The following is an 18,926-nucleotide window of genomic DNA, read 5'->3' as shown; positions in this document are numbered from 1 at the left end:
GTAGACTAAACTGAAAACCTGATTACTTGAAACCTATGTTTGCTCATCTGTAAAGCCTGGACTCTATTATCCCTGTATGTTTTAACCAGACAGACTGAAACAACAGATAAAGCATTTACTTTAATTTTCCACTACACAAAGTCAAGAGCAAGCCAATTCCCCAATATCTTGCCAAGGATATGTAATAAAAAGTGGAAAGGCCCTGCTTCTTACTGCTCGTACTATCTGATCTTGAATGCATGTTCTGAGATACTTATTTTTCACCTTCTACATCTCACTCATTAACTCTTCATGTTGCAAATTATGGGGAAATAGAATCAACGAAAAATAAGTTCTGTTGGACAACAGTGAATGATTTGACTGCTGGCCCTTTCTCAGTCGGTAGCACCATTGATGATTTTTACCCTCACTGATGAAACACCCCACACAGAATCCACTATCACTATGAAGCTTTCTTCCTTCCCTACCTGCCTGTCAAAATCTGCATCATTTATACCAGTAAGTTTTTATACTTCCTATCCAGCATCAGTCAGGTACCACAATGGCACAGGCAATAATTAAGACTGAGTACACAGTTTATCTGCCCAGTAACCACGGTTACAGTAGTAATAAGTGGGCCAACAATCAAGCCAACATGTTTTTGGAACATCAAAAGCATACAAGAAATGGGCCATAATTAGAGCCACAGTTCTTAAACTGGTTCCAGTCTCTGCATATCTGCACTGGGAAGGGAACTTTGCACTGCTCACTTTAACTTTGCAGCTTCTGGCATGCATCACTTTTTGGTAAGGATAGGAAGAGCTGCTCCAAAGCCAGTACATTGACAACTATTTTTGTCACTTCAGACATGTGGTTCCCTCTTCTTGCTTGGCATTTGCTTCCTTGCCCCATGCCTTTACTTTCTGCCTCATCTTTTAGAAAACCCATGTTCATTTCCTTCCCCTACTTATTTCTTATGTCACTACCACAACAACATTAAACAAGAACTCAGTTTAATAACGCATGCCATACCCTTCCAGGCCAGCAAATTAGCATGAAACCCAAACTGAAATAGTGTGCAACTAACCCCTGACCACTTCACTTCTGCAGCTCCTGCAAGACATTGAAGTAGTAAGATGGAGAACAGACTCTGGAACAACTGAAGTGCTCATACCACATTTAGCCTATCTGCTTTCAACAACTTCAAGGATTCCTGCTAGGTGCGTCTTGGCAGAGACTGCAGGACAAATCATCACTGGTATTGTTCTGCTCCATGAAGATACTAATGCCTCACAAGCTGCTCATCATTCGGCAGCAGATTTCTTTGCTAAGCAGCCAGGCACAAGCTTGACTGAGCTCTTCCTATTATGCGATTAACTTTAGGAAATTAAAACAACAACAACATGCTCTTTCATCAGGTCTCCTTTTGGTTATACCACACAAGATTTGCCTTGGAGGGCTAATTAATTTTCCAAAATTGGAGACTCCTTTTCAAAATGTTTGAGGCATCAGTGGTTGCTTGAAGGCATCAGGAAGTTTCAGGAATCTCAGGATCTCTCACCCAAATCCACTTGCCACCACCTCACTCCAAGCTCAGATATGCTATATCAAGCATTGATAAGCAAAAAGGACAATGGTGATTAGAACAGTAGGAACACCTTTGAATCTATATCAAAAGGTTAATTCAAGTAGCCATTTTTTTTTTGGCTGTTCATGAACAAAGGAATCAAACCCTGGTTACCAAGCATGAAATACTGTTCTAACTATTTGATAATTATTTGCCAGAAGGAATGAAGAGGCCCAGAGTTTCAACTCTACAAGACAGAAACAAAAACACTGTGTATAAGATTTGAGAGATACGTATTTCGAGAGAGTTAATGCCCAGTTAAGCCAGACATTTTTGGAATCCCAGCACACTTGCAGATATGATTTGCAGCAGTTGCAGACGTTCCTCTGAAATTTTAGGAGCCAAGAAGCCAATATCTGACAGTGATCTATGAATATGAGCGCAGCTCAAAGTCCAGAGTTACTATAAGCATCCAGTCTGGCCTCATGCATAACACTGGCTAGTTTCACCCAGATACTCCAACAGTGAGCTCAGTAATCTGCTATTGAGCCAGACTATCTCTAAAAATATTCTGGTTTAAGACCTCCTCATACCAGAGGACTGACAAGATCTTAGTAAACTATGGGAACAGATTAGCTCTCATTTGAAAATATTCACCCCATTTCTGACTTCAAATTTTTCTTACCCTGATTTTGAGCCATTTCCTCTAGCAAGCAAGAATGTAACACAACCAAAACAACAGGACACAAAGCACTTGTATATGCTTCCACACCTCTGATGTATTTTTCCCTTGGTAGCTACACTTTCAATAGAGAAAGGTGAAGGAAAAAAATCAAATTAAGCGAACTGCTTCATTAACAATACATTAAAGAGTTAGTGTACATTAGGAGCCAAAATGCAGAATATGCTAATAGTAAACAGCAACCTGAATGCCTGGTATATTGTTTCAATTCAGAGCTGTGTAAATTAATCATTTCAATGTATTAAGTCATTGTGTTGTGCAAGCCAAATTCTCACACATGGGAACCCTACCTGTCAATTCCAATTCTTCAAAAACCTCACACAAAAAGGAAATGCACAGAGGCAAGGTGGGAGGGTGTCTGATACAAGTGATGAAGGGAACACGCCTGAGAAGAGATTCATTTCTAGCCAGGTGAGGTCCCAGGGGCAGTTCAAGAGGAGGGCAGCAGGAGGCTGGGCCTTCCACCTGCTGCAGCAGCACACCTGACTGCTCTGGCACCAAGCCCACCACAGCCAAGTCAGGCCACTCATGGTGCCTCCCTCCACCACCACCTACTGGAAACACAGTAACCAGGCTTATAGGTGTACAGGGGTTCCTCTCATTCATAGACTAATTGGAGGCATTTTTCCAATGCCAATATTGGATCTCAATCTTAATCATGAAAAAACTCCAGAATTAGGGGTGTGCTGCAGAAATGCTAGTGAGCAAAGTGTTCATAAATTTTAAAATCCAGAGCTGAGGAGAAACTTTAGACTCCAGTGCCTGTATTTCACATGCCCTAGATTTCCTTTAGGCACTACACCAAATGGAGAAATAATAAAAAACAGCAACAAAAAGGCACCACAGTTTATGGAAAGCCAACAGCCTCATCCTACTAGCTCCCTCTCCCCCACACATGAGAGTATAGCACAGTACATAATTTGCAGATAACTGATTATCATTTAGTCACCAACTCCTGCACAGCACTCTTTCTTAAAACTTGCTAACTTAGGAAGAATTGTACTCCTTTTGTCCTGGTTAAAAGCATCCACCTGCATGGAAAATGAGTGTGCAGAGCACACTAGTGTTTGAAACAGACTATCCAGAGAAGTTTCCACAGAAATATCACAGGATGAACTAAGTTCAGAATGACAACAGTTGCCTAAACCAGCCCTTTTCCTTCAACCACCACTACAAAATAAACCCATGCCTCAAAAGAATGAAAGGACCCCCTCCAAGCACACCCCAAAGCCTCTGCTTTCATTACTCCCCAGGACAAAGAAGCTAGCTTTTGCCCAACATGTTAACAGATGCAAATGAAAAACTGGCTTCAGCAACACGCACCTCCCAGGTATTAAGTTTGGAAGTCTCCTGTCAGAACCCCTTCACTCACAGGAAGAATCATTTGTTTTGTCCTTGCCAGCTCTGTGAAAGCTGAAAACAGCAGGAAGCAGAAGTCTATACTAAAATTATTCCTTTAAATCAATTTGCACCTGTGGGAATCAGCCTCATCTTGTTGACTTAAACAGAGAAGTCAGCAAATCATGCATGGCATGAGGCTTAAAAAAAGGGGCAGGAGGTAGAAATAGTCATCTACTGTTCAACCACCCATGAGAAAACAGATCATCAAGTTTCCCTGTGCACTTACTCCTTTTCATCATTCTGTATTACACAAGGTTCAGAGTAGAAGGCTGCTTTTTCCTAAAGAGTTTCCACAGAACATCCCCCATACTCCTGCTCTGAGGACTTCCAGCTACATAGTGAATATAGGCAAATCAAGCTATACTGTGCCACAACAGCAAGTGCATGAACTTACCGGCACATCCATGTAATCACAGTTAGTCAGTATAAGTCACCCAGTGCATCCAAGTATCCTTTTGGAAATTATGGGTAAAACAATCATGAATCAGAATGAGCTCTAAGTATTAAAGATACCCAGCTACCAACAGGAGAATTCAACCCTCATTCTTCCCCTCCACTACCACCACCTCTACATAAGTTCAGATTGCCAAGAAGAATACACACAAAACACACCCGCATGAGATAACAAGTCTCTCTGCCAGACACTAGAAGTCTTTAATGCAGCATTTCTGAGAGCATAATAGTTTTTCCTCTTATACCCAGCTAAATACTCTACATTCTTCTTGCAATAATCACCTCCCCTCTCTTCCAATGTTCTGCACAAGTTAATGCAACCCGCCTCTTCCCTTCCCACGCATGGTCCACAGCAACCAGCCACCTTTTCCCCAAAGCATCCAACTGACTAGGGACTGAACTCCAGGTGGTTTTTGTTGTTGACCCATGCCAAGCTAAAAGTGCACTGCCACCAAACAGAGCACTCCCACTCTCTCTCATTCCTGCCTCTTCCTTTACACTCACACACCAGACTCTACTAGGGGGGCAGTGGAGTGGCATGTGAAGCATTAAAAACAACTTGCAACATGTATTTTAAGAGCTAGTGCTGACAAAAAGGAGTGTGAGGGAAGAGTGAAAGAGTGCTTAAGCCAATGATGTGACCATGTCCCCTGAGCAAGCCTGTAGTTCACCTGAGGTCTGATTTTTCTACTTAAAGTCAATTCTGTGCACATCCCTCTGGCACAGCCAGGTCAGCTACCTACCACAGAACAGCAGACATTGGAAGTAACCTCTGGAGATTGTCCCATCCAACCCCCTGCTCAGAGCAGGCTCAATGACAGCAGGTTGCTTAGGGCCACAAGCAGTCAGGTTTTTGCTGTCTCCACAGATTGAGACTCCACTGCCTCTGTGGGTAACCTGTTCCCATGTTCAACCACCCTCACAATGAAAAGTGTTTTCTTATGTTCAGATCAAGTTTCATGTGTTTCAGTTTGTGTTCACTGCCTCTTGTCCTATCACACAGGGCACCACTGAGAAAAGTCCAGCTCCATCTTTTCTACTCCCCCCATCAGGTTTTTTTTTTATATATATAATTTGACATGGCACTTGGTGACATGGTTTAGTGGTGGACTTGGTAGTGTTAGGTTAATGGCTGGACTCAATCTTAAGGGTCTTTTCCAGCCTAAATGATTCTATATGAGTAAGATCCCTCTGAGCCTTCTCTACTCCAGGCTGAGCAGTCCCAGCTAATCCAGCCTCTCTTTGTACAACAGATGCTCCAGTCCTTTAATCATGGTCATGGCCCTACACTGGGCCTACTCCAGTAGGACCAACTCTCTTGTACTAGGGAGCCCAGCACTAGACCCAGCACTCCAGATATGCCTCATTAGGGCTGAGCTGAGAGGAAGGATCCCTAAGTTGAAAGCAAAGCTGTCCCTAGCCTGTACTTGTGTATGGGGTCATTCTTCCCAGGTGCAAGACTCAGCATTTCCCTTAGTTGAACTTCATTGGGTTCCTGTAGGCCAGGAGTGCCTACAGTGCATCAATCACCCCTCGCAATTTTGTGTCATCTGCAAGTTTGTTGAGGATGCACTCTGTCCCAATGCCCAGGTCTTTAATGAAGATATTAAAGTGCATTGGCCTCACTATCTACCACTCCTTGAATATACTACCACTGGCTGGCCTCCAGGTGGACTTTTTGTTGCTGATTACAACCTCTTGGGCCCAGCAGTTCAGTTTTCAATCCACATCATTGTGGATTTCTCCAACCTGTACTTCACCACTTTGTCCATGAAGCTGTTATTGGAAACAGTGTGGAAAGCCCTACTAAAGTCTAGATAAACAGCAACCACTACTCTTCCCTCCTCCATCAAGGCAGTCTTTTGACCACAGAACGCTATCACATGGGTCAGGCATGATCTCCCCTTTGTAAATCCATGTCAACTACACCCAAACACTTTCTAGTCCTCAACAGGTTTGGAAATAGTTCCAAGATTTACTCCATCACTTTCCCAGGTATCAAGATAAAGTTGACTGGCCCGTAGTTCCCTACATCTTCCTTCTTGCTCTTTTGAAGATAGGAGTAATACTGATTTTCTTTCAGTCCCAGATTCTTCATTCATATGCACCGAGAGAATCAGTGCAGGGTCACACACTTACAAGGAACCCAGCCCTGGGTAAAGAGTACCACACACCCTCCACAATCTACACCTACGTTCTTCCCTCGTCTTCCCTACATGCAGGAATCTCCCAAAGTTGACTTGTCTTCCCTCTGCCACTCACCAGAACGACGGCTGTGGAAGCACAGCTTCAGACAAAGGAATGCAAGGGGGGAAAAAGAAAAGCTATTTCAACTTCCCTAAGACCACCTTTAAAAAGCTGAACTCTTCCTTGTAGTTTCAAACACACTACTATAACTTTAGTAATAACAGTGACTAAAGTAACACAAAATATGTAGGGGCTTTCAGATGGCACTAGCACACAAACACATTTTCTAAGATAGCTCATACAGTCATGTATCGCCTTTATGGAATAAGAAATACCTTAAATCTTTGTCCAAATCTCTTTACAGTAATGTTGGAGAACAGAGCTACACAGTCACTTTTCCCTAGCCCTTCCTATACAACAATAAAAATTCAAGTTCAGGGTGCACAACCAGCAAGTCATTACTTAAAATGCTAAGCAAGAATTCAGCCAAAAGCAACTGTATGGACAGTGAACAGGAATGGTTGTGCTTCAACTTCTGCAAGCAGTGCAAAGTGCATGTGTATATAAAATCAAAAACATCATTCCCAGAGATGCAGTCTTAGTAACATAAAATCACCTTTTCCCACTTCCTCCTCTAAGCTCTGATAAAGAGAGATTTTTCTTTTTCAGTTCTTTCACAAAAGCAGGGTAAGATTCCCTAATCACCTTTAAGGGAAAACTCTACATAAAACCTTAAGTTTTCAGCAACTATAGGTCGATCGGCTCCATCCACTTCCATAATGGAAAAAAAAAAACATTAGAGTTACTCCTTCACTCTTTCTCTATTCAATTTCTTGTGTTAGGACAACCAAAGATTTAGTTTACTGTACACAGAACTATGTTGTTTTGCAAATCTGAAGTTCCTGAAGTTTTCTGTAACCTCAGCCTCAATAAAAATACATTCCAACAGTGAGGTTTAAGCCTTACTGTTTGTGCTTCAAGGGGACATAAAATTCTAGTTACTGGATTACAATATTAAAAACATCTATTATCAAATTGCAGAATAATGGTACCGTCACACCTCAAAGTACCACCAGGAAGCACACACACAGAGTAAGACTAATCTGAAACAGTGTTATACACAAAAGCTGTGACCTTAACTCTAAGGTCAATTTTGTAAGGTATTTATAATTTGAAATTCAACACATAAGAACAGCAGGTTTGGCTCCACATTCAAGTAGAAGTGATGTGGTAGAACGTTTTCATTGGCAGCATTTAAGAGGCAATATTCCATTTCCATCTAGTCTAAGACAAAAACCTCTTTTTAAAGGTTAAATATTGAACTTCTGCTACAAGGAGAGATAATGCAGTTACAAGACTTGATTATTTCAGTACATTCAATCACAAAACACCACAACATGGAGTTTAATTAAACCAGTGAGAGCAGAACATAAGGTTTACTAGACTATATCACAGCATTCCCACTCTTTATCTCAGTCTCCCATGAATTTTCAGTCAAACACATCATTTAAATGAGGAAGTAAAGAATGCTAACAAGGTTGGCCAGTTTTATTCCTCATCATGTAGGATCTCTGGTACAAATGCTTTCTTAGAGACAAGAATCCTTGTATTAAGGAGCTTTTCTTACTTTAACATGACCTCTGCTACACATCAAACCTGCAGAAGCTGAGCACCATTACTGTAAGAGGGATTCAAGTATACACCTACTTTTTTGTCACTCTTTCTCTAAGTAAATGCCACATTCTTGGCAGCATTAGTCATTCTACATCTATTTTATGGTTTACTGTTAATAACCATGCTGTTCAGTGCTTTTGGAATACAGCAGAGGCATGCAACCTAGGTAGAGGGTACAACAGAGAGAAGACCAGAATAGAAGTGCAGAACGAAGAAACCAAGAAACACAGATTATACCGTTGCACAAAACACTTTCTGTGTTGAGTACCTGAGTACTCAACTCACACAACTCTGTTGAGAGGAGTACCACCTCCTCCCCTTTTCAGGATAGCAACCCTTCAGGTGAGCCAAATTGCAAAGTGAAGCATCAAAATAAAACTATGTTCTCATGTTTTAATGTAAAGCTAGTCACTAAGCCAATGTAAGTGTTACCTAAACAAATCATTTTCTTGCTTGAATAAAGTAAGCACATTGCACATATGAAATTAGGTAGACTAGCAAGTCTTTTCAAGCACAAATGAAGACTCATCACAGCAACATACATATTGGAAGAATCAGAAGAAAGCATTTACTACCAATTTAGAGCTCATTCACACTTGAAGACTAAATTAAGATTAGTTGTGGACATGAAAGTGCTTATTAATAAATTTTATAACCAGGGGCCATATTTTCTTCCTGTCATCCCACAGACTGACTTCCCAATTAATATATTCTTGACTTCTGGGAGAAGATCAGAGCCTTACTGAAGGCATTTTGCATTTTACGAGCACTCAAGAAGGATAAATCCTACTAACCAGTTGAGGACATAAGTCTATCTAGGTGACTGTTACACATACCGCCACACACTTGTGTACAGATTATTTTATTAAATCATGCAGATTGACTCAGAATGCTTAAAACAGATCACTTAAGTGAAGCAGCTCAGTTTTGTTATTAAACTTTTACTACATGTAGTAGTAAATGTATTTACTAGTCTCCAAAACTCTGCCACCCAGAATCTCTACCCACTCGTTAGACAAGGAACACCAGCCAGAGTTCAGGAGGACAGCAGGTACACCTAGCCTCTGCATAATGCCATGGTCCTGCAGAGATACCTGTAGGAGCCAGGATGTATTGTGCACAGAAGTCTCTGAAAATCTGTACCAGTGCAAAGAGATAAGCAATTAAACACAGACACTGGCCTACAGGAGAGCTCAATTATGAGCATCGTTAATAAAATACCCAGAGACAGGAAAATAAACATTTCTCTGTAACAGTGGCTGACTACAGCAGAGCTAGCAAAGTCACGGTTAAAATACTTGCAGCATGTCTGAATCTGAAAACTACTTGAAAGAAAAGAATGAAGACAAAGCATCACTTTCCAGAATCTACCTTGATTTTATTTGCATAAGTATTACATTATCATCTGACACAACTGATGAGTTACTTGGGAAATCAAGCACTGCAAGCACACTTTTCCTGGCTTGTTTACTGCACAAATACAGGGTTCCTGCTTGTGGATTCATCAACATCGGAAGGCAGTGAGCCTGATGACTCCTGCATCACAACGCACTAGCAAAGTTTAAAAAGAACCTGCCACAGGGACCTATAGAGGGGTTTTTCCTTGTTAGCTTTCAGCAAAACTTTTAGAAGCCCCTCATTGCTGCTGGGAGCACTTGAGGGACCATTTTCAGCCAGCTATTAGAGGAATGTTTTTCAGTTAGGTAGGGTGAGTCCTACAAGAACATTCCACAAGACAAAAAAATAAGTTTAAGACACCAAGCATGCCGAATTCAGACAGCCAGGACAACTCTTAAGGAGAACTATTTAAGTACTGCCCCTTCAAAAACAAAGTCAGAAAGAGGATAAAAGCAGCAAAGAACTCCCAGGTTACTACGCCGTTCACAGTAATCACATGCACAGTTAAAGAATGTTTAAAAAGTCTCTCCCATTCACTTTGATATTTACAAATTATTTCTTTCTGTATTTTTGATAAAATATATGCTTTAAAAGTAGTTTTCCTATGCCTGGCATCTAATTGCAGCTAGTTATGATGTGACATCCTACTACAGTTAACAACAACTTTTTAAATGCAGATCTTCTGGAATGGTGCACAACAGCTCACCAGAAGTCCTGCCACTCTCTGGTAACTCTGGAAGAAAAACCATTTATAAGCCTCCACAAGTCCCATTGCTGTTTAATAATCACACTAAAGTTTAGTTAAGAAAAAAAGCTTTTACATTTTTTCCTTTCCCTCATTGCTACTTTACCCTGTAAGATTCTTACGGGTTTTTCTACTTCATACGAATTCACTGTTCTTTAATACAGAAGCAACATTTGCTTATCTAGAGAAAGATATGTGACATTTGTCACACTGTTCTAGTCAACCCACGAACAGTATCTTTTACCTTTTAAACATCTAAGTCTCACAACAGACTCTTCCAGACTTGCCGCTTGGTCAAGTTTAATTTTGCTATTGAAAGACAGCATTTCATTAAACTTCTTGCAACACTTCATCCCAACAGATTATCAGAGCTGAGCAGCAGGCAAATAGGTAAGCCAAAGGCATTTGCAAACCAACTTTCTCATATATAAGTTTGGCATACCACCTTTACCCAGAGTATTCATGCACTCAGAAAACTTACTTCACATGATATGGAGCTTGAGCCTTAACATCAACAAATGTTGTTTCAATTCCTCAGCTCCACTAACTTCAGTTTATGCATTACTGGGAGAGACAAATGAAGTCCATCAACTGGCACATAAAGACTGTTCACATTTTATACTACAACAGGTGATAATGTTTCTGTAGCCCCTCCATCCAAAAAAAGCAGTAAGATAGAAAGTGTACTTGGTAACAGAACTTCAGCATGCCCAAATAATACCAGCTCTCCTGTTCACTTACATCTCTCCAGCCACTTTCATCACCTGGTACGTGACCATCTTCTAGAAATGTATTAAGCAAAGTGATTAGTACTTGTCATATGTACTTTTCTCTCCTTCCAAGGATTTTGCTATTAAAAAGGCATTGTCAGAGAAGTGTACCTGAAATGGGAAATACTGATGTGTCAGAAGCAGTCTATTTCCTGCAGGAATTTGTTCCACAGCCTCAAACCAGACCCTCATGGAAAACATCTCCCATGCTGTTAACCTCCACCTTTGCAGGCAACAGTTCCTTCATGTCCAAGCAAGCAGCCATTGAGTACTTGACATCATGCTGGAGAATCAGATAATTATATTTTCAGAGTTCCATTCATAAAGCATTTTAATCTTCAAAACTGGAAACCAACAAAAGCAAGGAATGAGTTCACAGCAGTCCTTGCTGCTAAAAATGGAAAGCTATTAATTCCTGTATTAGCACCTCCTGACAAGCCCCATTTGTGCTCTGACACACAACAGGCTACTTCTTGGTCCAGGCCTGTCAGAACTAGACTGTGGAGACCTGCAGGGCTCAGCTCAAAACAGCCCAGCCAAGAGCACAGGCTGAGCCCACACTGCTCACAGAGGCTGCTAAGGGAGCACAACTAAAACAGACCCATTCCTGAACTGCAGCTGCAAGCTAGCTGCAAACACACCTTTAGCCAGGGTTGATAACAGAGTTGCAAGCTCCAGAGGCATTTACTCAAGTCTTGTTTAATCTTTGTTTACATGGTCTTCACATACAGATCATTGTCAAGGAGTCAGCAAATTTTGAAAACATACCATAAATCGATATGGTAAAGAAAAGAGATAAGCATATCATCCACATGTTATCAATATAATCAGATGTTTCAGCACTTCAGACAACCCAATACTTGACAGACCAGTCAAATTGAGCTACAAGGCTCAGAGATGCCATTCGCCCCACAATACATTCAAATACACTTAATGTGTTTTTACTGTTAACCGCAGCCAGCTCCAGTCATAGAAGCAGAATCTGCCTCATAATAAAAACAAAGCCCTAGCATCTCTAGTACATTAGGCAAACACCCATTACAGAGAATATTAATTTTAAAATAACTCTATACACAGCCAAGTGCTCAAAGGTTTTATTGATGAGTTTTTCATTTATAATCTTAGAAACTGCCAAGGATTTAGTATTAGTTTAAGCCTTTCTCCTTCATCCACAAGATTCTGACTTAACATGTGGAAAAACTCCGCAAGAGGCACCAAGTTTTCAATGCCTGTCACCTCTTCCTGCTTTCTCTGGTATTTCCACACAGTGCAGGATGAACCATGACTCAACAGCTAGAACTGCTGATTATCTACTTATTAAACCAAACCAGCACCGATTCCAAATTGTCTTTACTACAGTAGGATACAGCTCAACACACGAGCAGCTGAACTCGTGTAGAGTTTTCACAGGTAGAAATCCAGGTAGAGGTTTCAGAGATGGTAGAGGAAGAGCCAATACAGCACCCTTCCTCATCATTTAGTCCTCTTAAACACTCCTGTTTCTGGGAGACTGTCCCCTCAGAAAGGCTTTTTTTAATTAGTCCTTAAAGTAAGGAAACTGAACCACAAGGCTTCAAAGGGATGCAGAACTAAACAAAGCCTTGTCAACTATTTCCCCCCTCCAAAAGTTTAGATCAGCACAGCCAAGAACCACATAAAGTTGTGGCCCTGCTCTATGAAGAGCATTGAGATTTCCAATCAAAACAAAGACAAGAATGAAAATATTAGCTTAACTGCATGCAATTCAAATATTTAACAATTTGATAGCCTAAGTAAAAACTCCAATATCAAAAGAACATTTAGTAGAGTAACTTAGACCATCTTACAATCAAGATTCTTTCAGAACACAACATGTATGACCAGTTAGTTATTACACTTTTAAGGATGTCAAACACTGGAGTATATCATGCAGTATTATTAACAGCTGTAAACAAAAAAAGGATGTGAGAGTTACTGAAATCTTGACAAACCTGACTGCATACTAAAGCTTCACCTGATAGCATTCCTGTCTGCTTAAAAATAGGCCAAAAGTCTAAGATATAGGATTGCCAGTAGAGTTAATCACTTTCTTACATTGTAATGGATGCTTCAGCTGAGACATTTTATGTCTTTTTAATTAACTTGTAAAGCAGTTAGTGCCTCCCCTTGAAAAAACCTCCAAAAGAAAAGTTTTGTAAATCAAGTTTGTCTTCAATAAGTGCAGTTATGCAGCAAAACACTAACCGAAGTGTAAAATGTTTTTGCAAGTCAAATCCAATATATGATTCCTGTTAGATTTTTCTTTCACACAATTTATTAGTAAAGAATATCTCTTAATATGTTGTCTACATCCAACAACATTTAGACATAAGTACTGCAGCCATTAGCCATTTTTTTATTTACATGTAATGCTATTGATGACAGGCTTGATTTTCTCACCAAGTTTTTCCCCACATGCAGTGTCAGAATTGAGCACTGGACCCTGCGGACAGGAACAAAGCCACTGACAGAGGGCCTAAAGAGGAGGCTCAGCCCACAAAAGGTCATTCCCTCTTCTTTCTATCTCCATGAAAACATTCATTTGAAGAAAAACAGACCACATGCACACACATATCCACTTACCCTTTTTATTAAAAACCCAACCATTGCCTTACCTGCACTACAGCCCTTGCATTCCCATTGTGTGCTAATTCACACAAAAGTTTTATAAGAATTTATTTCAGTAACACTATCAGCTCAGGTAATCACTGCTCTCCTCCACCAGGTCACTCATCTGTGCCCTGGCCCTGAATGTCGTCAGCACAACTGTTTGTGCAGCTGTACTATGAACTGTATAATCCCACCCCAGCAATAATCCCAAACAGTAAACTTTAAGACAGTTAAAACTGATTTTCCAACAAGTTCTTACCCTTTCTAAGCAACTTTCTGAAGCCAATAAAAAAACCAAACCTCTAGAGTCTCTATACTATCTCCCCCCCATTAAAGAAACTTGAAGAACATTAATTATTTCAATACTCAGCAACCAAGAAAGCTAAGTTTATATGACACATTCATGCATGGATGGAAACACTCCCATGTATGAGAAGATTTACCTTTACAGAATTGATTTTAGATTACTGTATGTTGTATAAGGCATCAAGCATCTACGTACTTTCACGATAAAGTCCTTAAACTAAATAACTTGAGGAGTCTCAAATTCCTCATTTCTGATTGACTAACAAAAACATCATTGGCCCAGAAGTGAAAGGCATGACTAAAGCCTTCTATGCCCCAATTAAGGAAGGCGAGCAATCTGTATCCATTTTTGTAAATGTTAAAGCACTCTTCTTGTATTTTAGGATAGTGAACACTACGCTGTTTGCCTGCTGAAGTTGTCTGCTTGTCTGAGGGGCCACAGATAATCAAGATACTTATGCTCAAAGGACTGAGCTTTACAAGAGCTGATTAAAGTAGCAACTGAGGAGACCATCACAGAAAGTCAGGTTGTGTTATCCAGCTATTAAAGATTCAGCCCTGCTTATATCTGACTGCCTGTTATTATTTTTAAAAACTGATGGGATGCATAATTAGAGGAGATATAGTTATGAAAACAGACAAAAGGGCCTTTTTTCTTTTGACTAATTTGTAGATTTTGTAGTTTATTAAAAAAATGTATTGAAAAGTTTGAAGAAAACTGACAGCTCTTAGTAGAGGTACATGGCTTCATTCGTCTCATGCAGCCCCATTCCCAAGATAGTGTTGTGTTCCCTTCATCTCAAACCAATGCAAGAGGACTTGTTTTCTCCTCTGTCGTGGTTTAATCCCAGCCAGCAACTAAGCACCACGCAGCTGCTTCCCCCTCCCCCCTCCCAGTGGGATGGGGAGGAGAATCGGGAAAGAAGGTAGAACTCGTGGGCTGAGATAAGAACAGTCTAATAACTAAAGTAAAATATAATACTAACAATAATAATAATGAAATATAATAATAATAGTAATGAAAAGGAATATAACAAAAAAGAAACAATACCCAAGAAAAGACAAGTGATGAACAATGCAGTTGCTCACCACTCACTGATCGATGCCCAGGCAGCAATCCAGCCCTCCCGGCCAACTCTCCCATGTTTGTATACTGGGCATGACGTTCCATGGTATGGAATACCCCTTTGGCTAGTTCTGGGCAGCTGTCTTGGCTGTGCTCCCTCCCAGCTTCTTGCACACCTGCTGGCTGGCAGAGCACAGGAAACTCAAAAGTCCTTGGCTTAACATAAGCACTACTTAGCAACAACCAAAACATCAGTGTGTTATCAACATTATTCTCACACTAAATCCAAAGCACAGCACTGTACCAGCTACTAGGAAGAAAATCAACTATCCCAGCCAAAACCAGGACATCCTCTAACTCACTACACCCATGTTTCCACCAACATTGCTGGCATCTCTCAATACCTCCAACAACTATCAACCTTACAGAAATTATGATGGTAAACAATAAGAAATGACTGCTATTCCAGTTATTCTCAAGATCCTTGCCGAGTACACATTTGAATCCCAAAGAATGTACATGACATGCGCCACAGTCCAATATCCCAATAGAACTGGACTGCCTGAAGAAAACAGGGCTGCTATTGAAGGGTCTTGGCACATGCCAAGTAAGTCAGCTAGTGAGAATGACCCACCAGAATCTACACCACTCCACAGCACAAGCAGATGCTAGCTAATAGCTGTGCAAGTATTAGCACATGACAAAATCCCATCTTCCTAACGCAGAGCTGTGTCCTCCAGATCCTTTCACTGACATCCAAAGGCAGCCTCCCTCCTTTACTCCCTGAGAACCTCAAAAGACTGAGGATGAAGACAAGCCACACACAGAGCACATAAAGAAAGAGACCCCGGAAAAACATTAACATCTCAGAAACACTACCCCATCCTTTATAGTCATGTTCAATCTTGATGCTGGACAACAGTGAAGCCTTTATTCCCTTCAGGATTAGGAGAACATTGGATAGCTACTGCGTTAAACATGAACACCGAGAACCATATTCAAATGATTTCATCAACCATATATAACAACTCTGCTTATATACGAAGATTCTTAAACAAATAGGCACCATAACCATGTACCATTATTGCAAGATGCATTGAAATGAAACACAAACTATTGAACAAACTTGCTTTCATAAAGTCTTGCCTTCCTACAAGCTGGCAAATTTAACAGGTATATTAATACCTACCAAAAATAAATATTTATCAAAAACTGAGGACACAGCTAATGTTTTGAGAAATAAGGAGTGTGCATTTACCAAGAAGTTCACAGATTCTGCATTCTCAAGATGCAACAGCTTCAGCTGCAATGTAGAGGTAACATGTTATCCTCACAAGATCAGAAGGTCCAAAACCATGCATCTCATTTTACTAAATGCCATTTCATGGCATTCCAGACCATTCAGAAGTTTTATTGCCCATGTAACTTACATTAAAAGCCTCAACTAGTTGACGATCCATGATTCAGCATTAGACTTTAACTCCTTTAACACAAACCACAAACATACATTCACCAATTTTTCCTCTACAGACAACTCTATGCTTTGCCCCATTAAGAACTAGATGAGACGAAAAACTCGACATGAAAAGTACAAGCCAACTTCAGAGCTGTCATGGGTGGAAGAAAGTTCTTCACATCTCACTAAAGATGTACTGAAACAAACATAAGGGAAAAAGGCTTCTTCCCTCCTTTGATGTACACAGCAACACTTCTATAGTTGGTCTATCCCCCCACCCCCATTTAGGCACATCCATCTTGACTGGAGAAAGATCCAAACACTGTCTTCAAAAGTAAAGGGAAATGGAACAGAAGACCTACCTGAAAGCAAGACAACACTTAAGATCATTACCACACACTATTTAATGGCGTAGTTTTTATATCATAAAGCAGCTAATATAACTGCAGCTTATTTTCAATACACCTAGTCCTACTCTTTTCCCTGGCAATTCTGACCCTTCTGCAGAAGCCAGTTACTGATGTAACGCCCAAACCCATCATAGTTCAGGGAACTAAACAGGTAAAGAGGTCATTGGGGGAGGGCTGGGTGGTACCCACGAAAATTGCTTTCAGACTGGTGTAGCTTGCCAATTCTGCTCATGCTAGATCAGTCAAGCAGAAGGTGCAAGGAAAATGGCAGGACTATCTCGTTCGCCATTAGGTCACTATTAGAGTGGCTAAGCTGCATTATAAAAATCTCACTGTAAAATGGAAACTGGAAGACTTTCACCATGAAACACAGTAGAATATCCTAAAGCATACTGTTTGGGAACAACTCCATTAATACCTTCCCCCTCTCTGCTCCCGGCTCTCTGAAGTGCAAACGCAGCAATGCCACGGAAGGGCACCGCACAGAAGCAAAGCCCCTGGGGTCAGGAACCTCTCCCTCAAATCAAGCTATTGATAGATCTTATCTGTAGATGCGGGGAACCGCCTTCACACCTCCCTCCTTCCAAAAAGGCAAATAAAAAAAGAAAGGGGGACGACACGGAAGGTCAGAGCCCCGGAGGCACTGCGGCCCCGGGAAGGGCCTGACCCAGGGGAGGGTGCCGCAGAGCGGGAAGGCCAGCCCGAGCTGGCGGCCTTGCTCAGCGTTCACCGCTTTGGCGCCCGCGGCAGCTCCCCCCGATTAAACCTTTTCGCCCATCTTGGCCGTTGTGAAACGTGGTGGTTTCCTCGGTTTCTGGCTTGAACATGCCCCCTACAGATAATTACGGAGTAAAGCTTTGAAATAGCCGGTGGCTCATCCAAAGCCGAGTTCCATCGCTAATCGCTTCCTGCACGCTTTTGCGACGAGGTTAGAGAAACACCGAAGTGACGAGACACTCACGCATTGTACCCGCACCTCGCTCCTCGGGACTTACGAGCCCGTTTCATCGCCCCCGCCCGAAGCGCGGTGCAAGGGCTGCACTAACCGGGGCGCTGAGCCCAGGCGGGCTTCGCGGGGAGCCCCGGCCCGGCCGCTCGGAAACAACCAGGCCCTCCCTCCCTCCCTCCTCCGGGGCCCGCGGCGCGGCACCTCCCGCCCGACCGCTTCCCCCCGCCGCCGGCGGGGAAAGCCCGCCCTGGCGCCCGGCTGAAACCCGCCGCGGTAACCGACCGGGGCGGGGGCATCTGCACGCCGTCCCTGCACCGCTCGGCACCGCCGCCTCGCCCCGAGCCGGGCTGTCCCCAGCGCGGGGCGGCCGCGCTGCACGGCGGGCTCAGAGCAGGAGGCCACAGCGGGCCGCCCGCCTGCCCGGGGCGGGGGCATGGCTGCCCCGGCGAGCACGGGGGCACCTGCCCGCCGCCAGAAGAGGATGCCGGAGGAGGGCGGGGGGGGGGGGGGGGGGGCGGGCGGCGGGGCACACAGCCGGGCAGGGGCGCCAGAGGGAGGCCCTGGGAAAAGGACGCCCGCGCGGGGCCTGGCGGGCGGGCGGCCGCGCCGCTTCCTCGGCGGCGGCAGGGGCGAGGGGAGGCGGGGCGCGACACACCGCCAAGGCGGGGGGGAAGAAGAGACGCGGCCCCCTCCCTCTCCTCTCTCCTGCCGCGGCGGTTACCTGTGGCGCCGAGCAGGAAGTCCAGGGTGCTGTGCCGCGCTGCTGCTGCTGCTGCTGCTGCCATAGTGAGGTAGAGCCCTGTGCCATGCCTGGAGGAGGCGGCGGCGGCGGCGCGGGGAGTGTGGCGGCGGAGCCTATATGCGCGCGGGGGCTGCCGCGGCCCCGCGGGGGTGGGCGCGCGCGGCGCGGGGCGGGGCCCGGCCGGCGGGGCGGGGCGGGGCAATGGCGGCGGGGCGGGAGGGCAGCGGCCGTTGAGCGGCCTGGCGGCCCGCGGGAAAGGAGCGGAGGGTTTGGGGCGGGCGGGGCGGGAGGGAGGCCGGCGGCGGCGAGAGGAGCGGGCGCCGTGCGGAGGGGTGTTCGGCAGCGGGGGCTGGTGCCGGCCTGGCTCGGCGGGGCCCCGGCCCCGGCGCCGCCGGCGGGAGCGCCGCGGGGCGGGGATCGCGGCCGCTGCGGCGCGGCCGCCCCTCCCCGATG

General features: G+C 43.5%; 1 protein-coding gene across 1 annotated transcript in view; it reads right to left on the bottom strand.

The window, feature by feature from the left end:
* Window positions 1-18,538, bottom strand: part of SMS (spermine synthase) — a 54,656-nt gene extending 36,118 nt beyond the window's left edge. Inside the window, exon 1 of the mRNA XM_050902805.1 lies at window positions 18,453-18,538. Coding sequence (XP_050758762.1) covers window positions 18,453-18,516 — 64 coding nt within the window. The 5' untranslated portion in view covers window positions 18,517-18,538. The remainder of the gene's footprint in view (window positions 1-18,452) is intronic.
* Between the last annotated feature and the right edge of the window lie 388 nt (window positions 18,539-18,926).

Source organism: Gymnogyps californianus, chromosome 1 (assembly GCF_018139145.2).
Source record: "Gymnogyps californianus isolate 813 chromosome 1, ASM1813914v2, whole genome shotgun sequence".
Classification (NCBI taxonomy): domain Eukaryota; kingdom Metazoa; phylum Chordata; class Aves; order Accipitriformes; family Cathartidae; genus Gymnogyps; species Gymnogyps californianus.
Note: the sequence above shows the minus strand (reverse complement) of the source record. Positions and strands in the feature narration are given on the sequence as shown.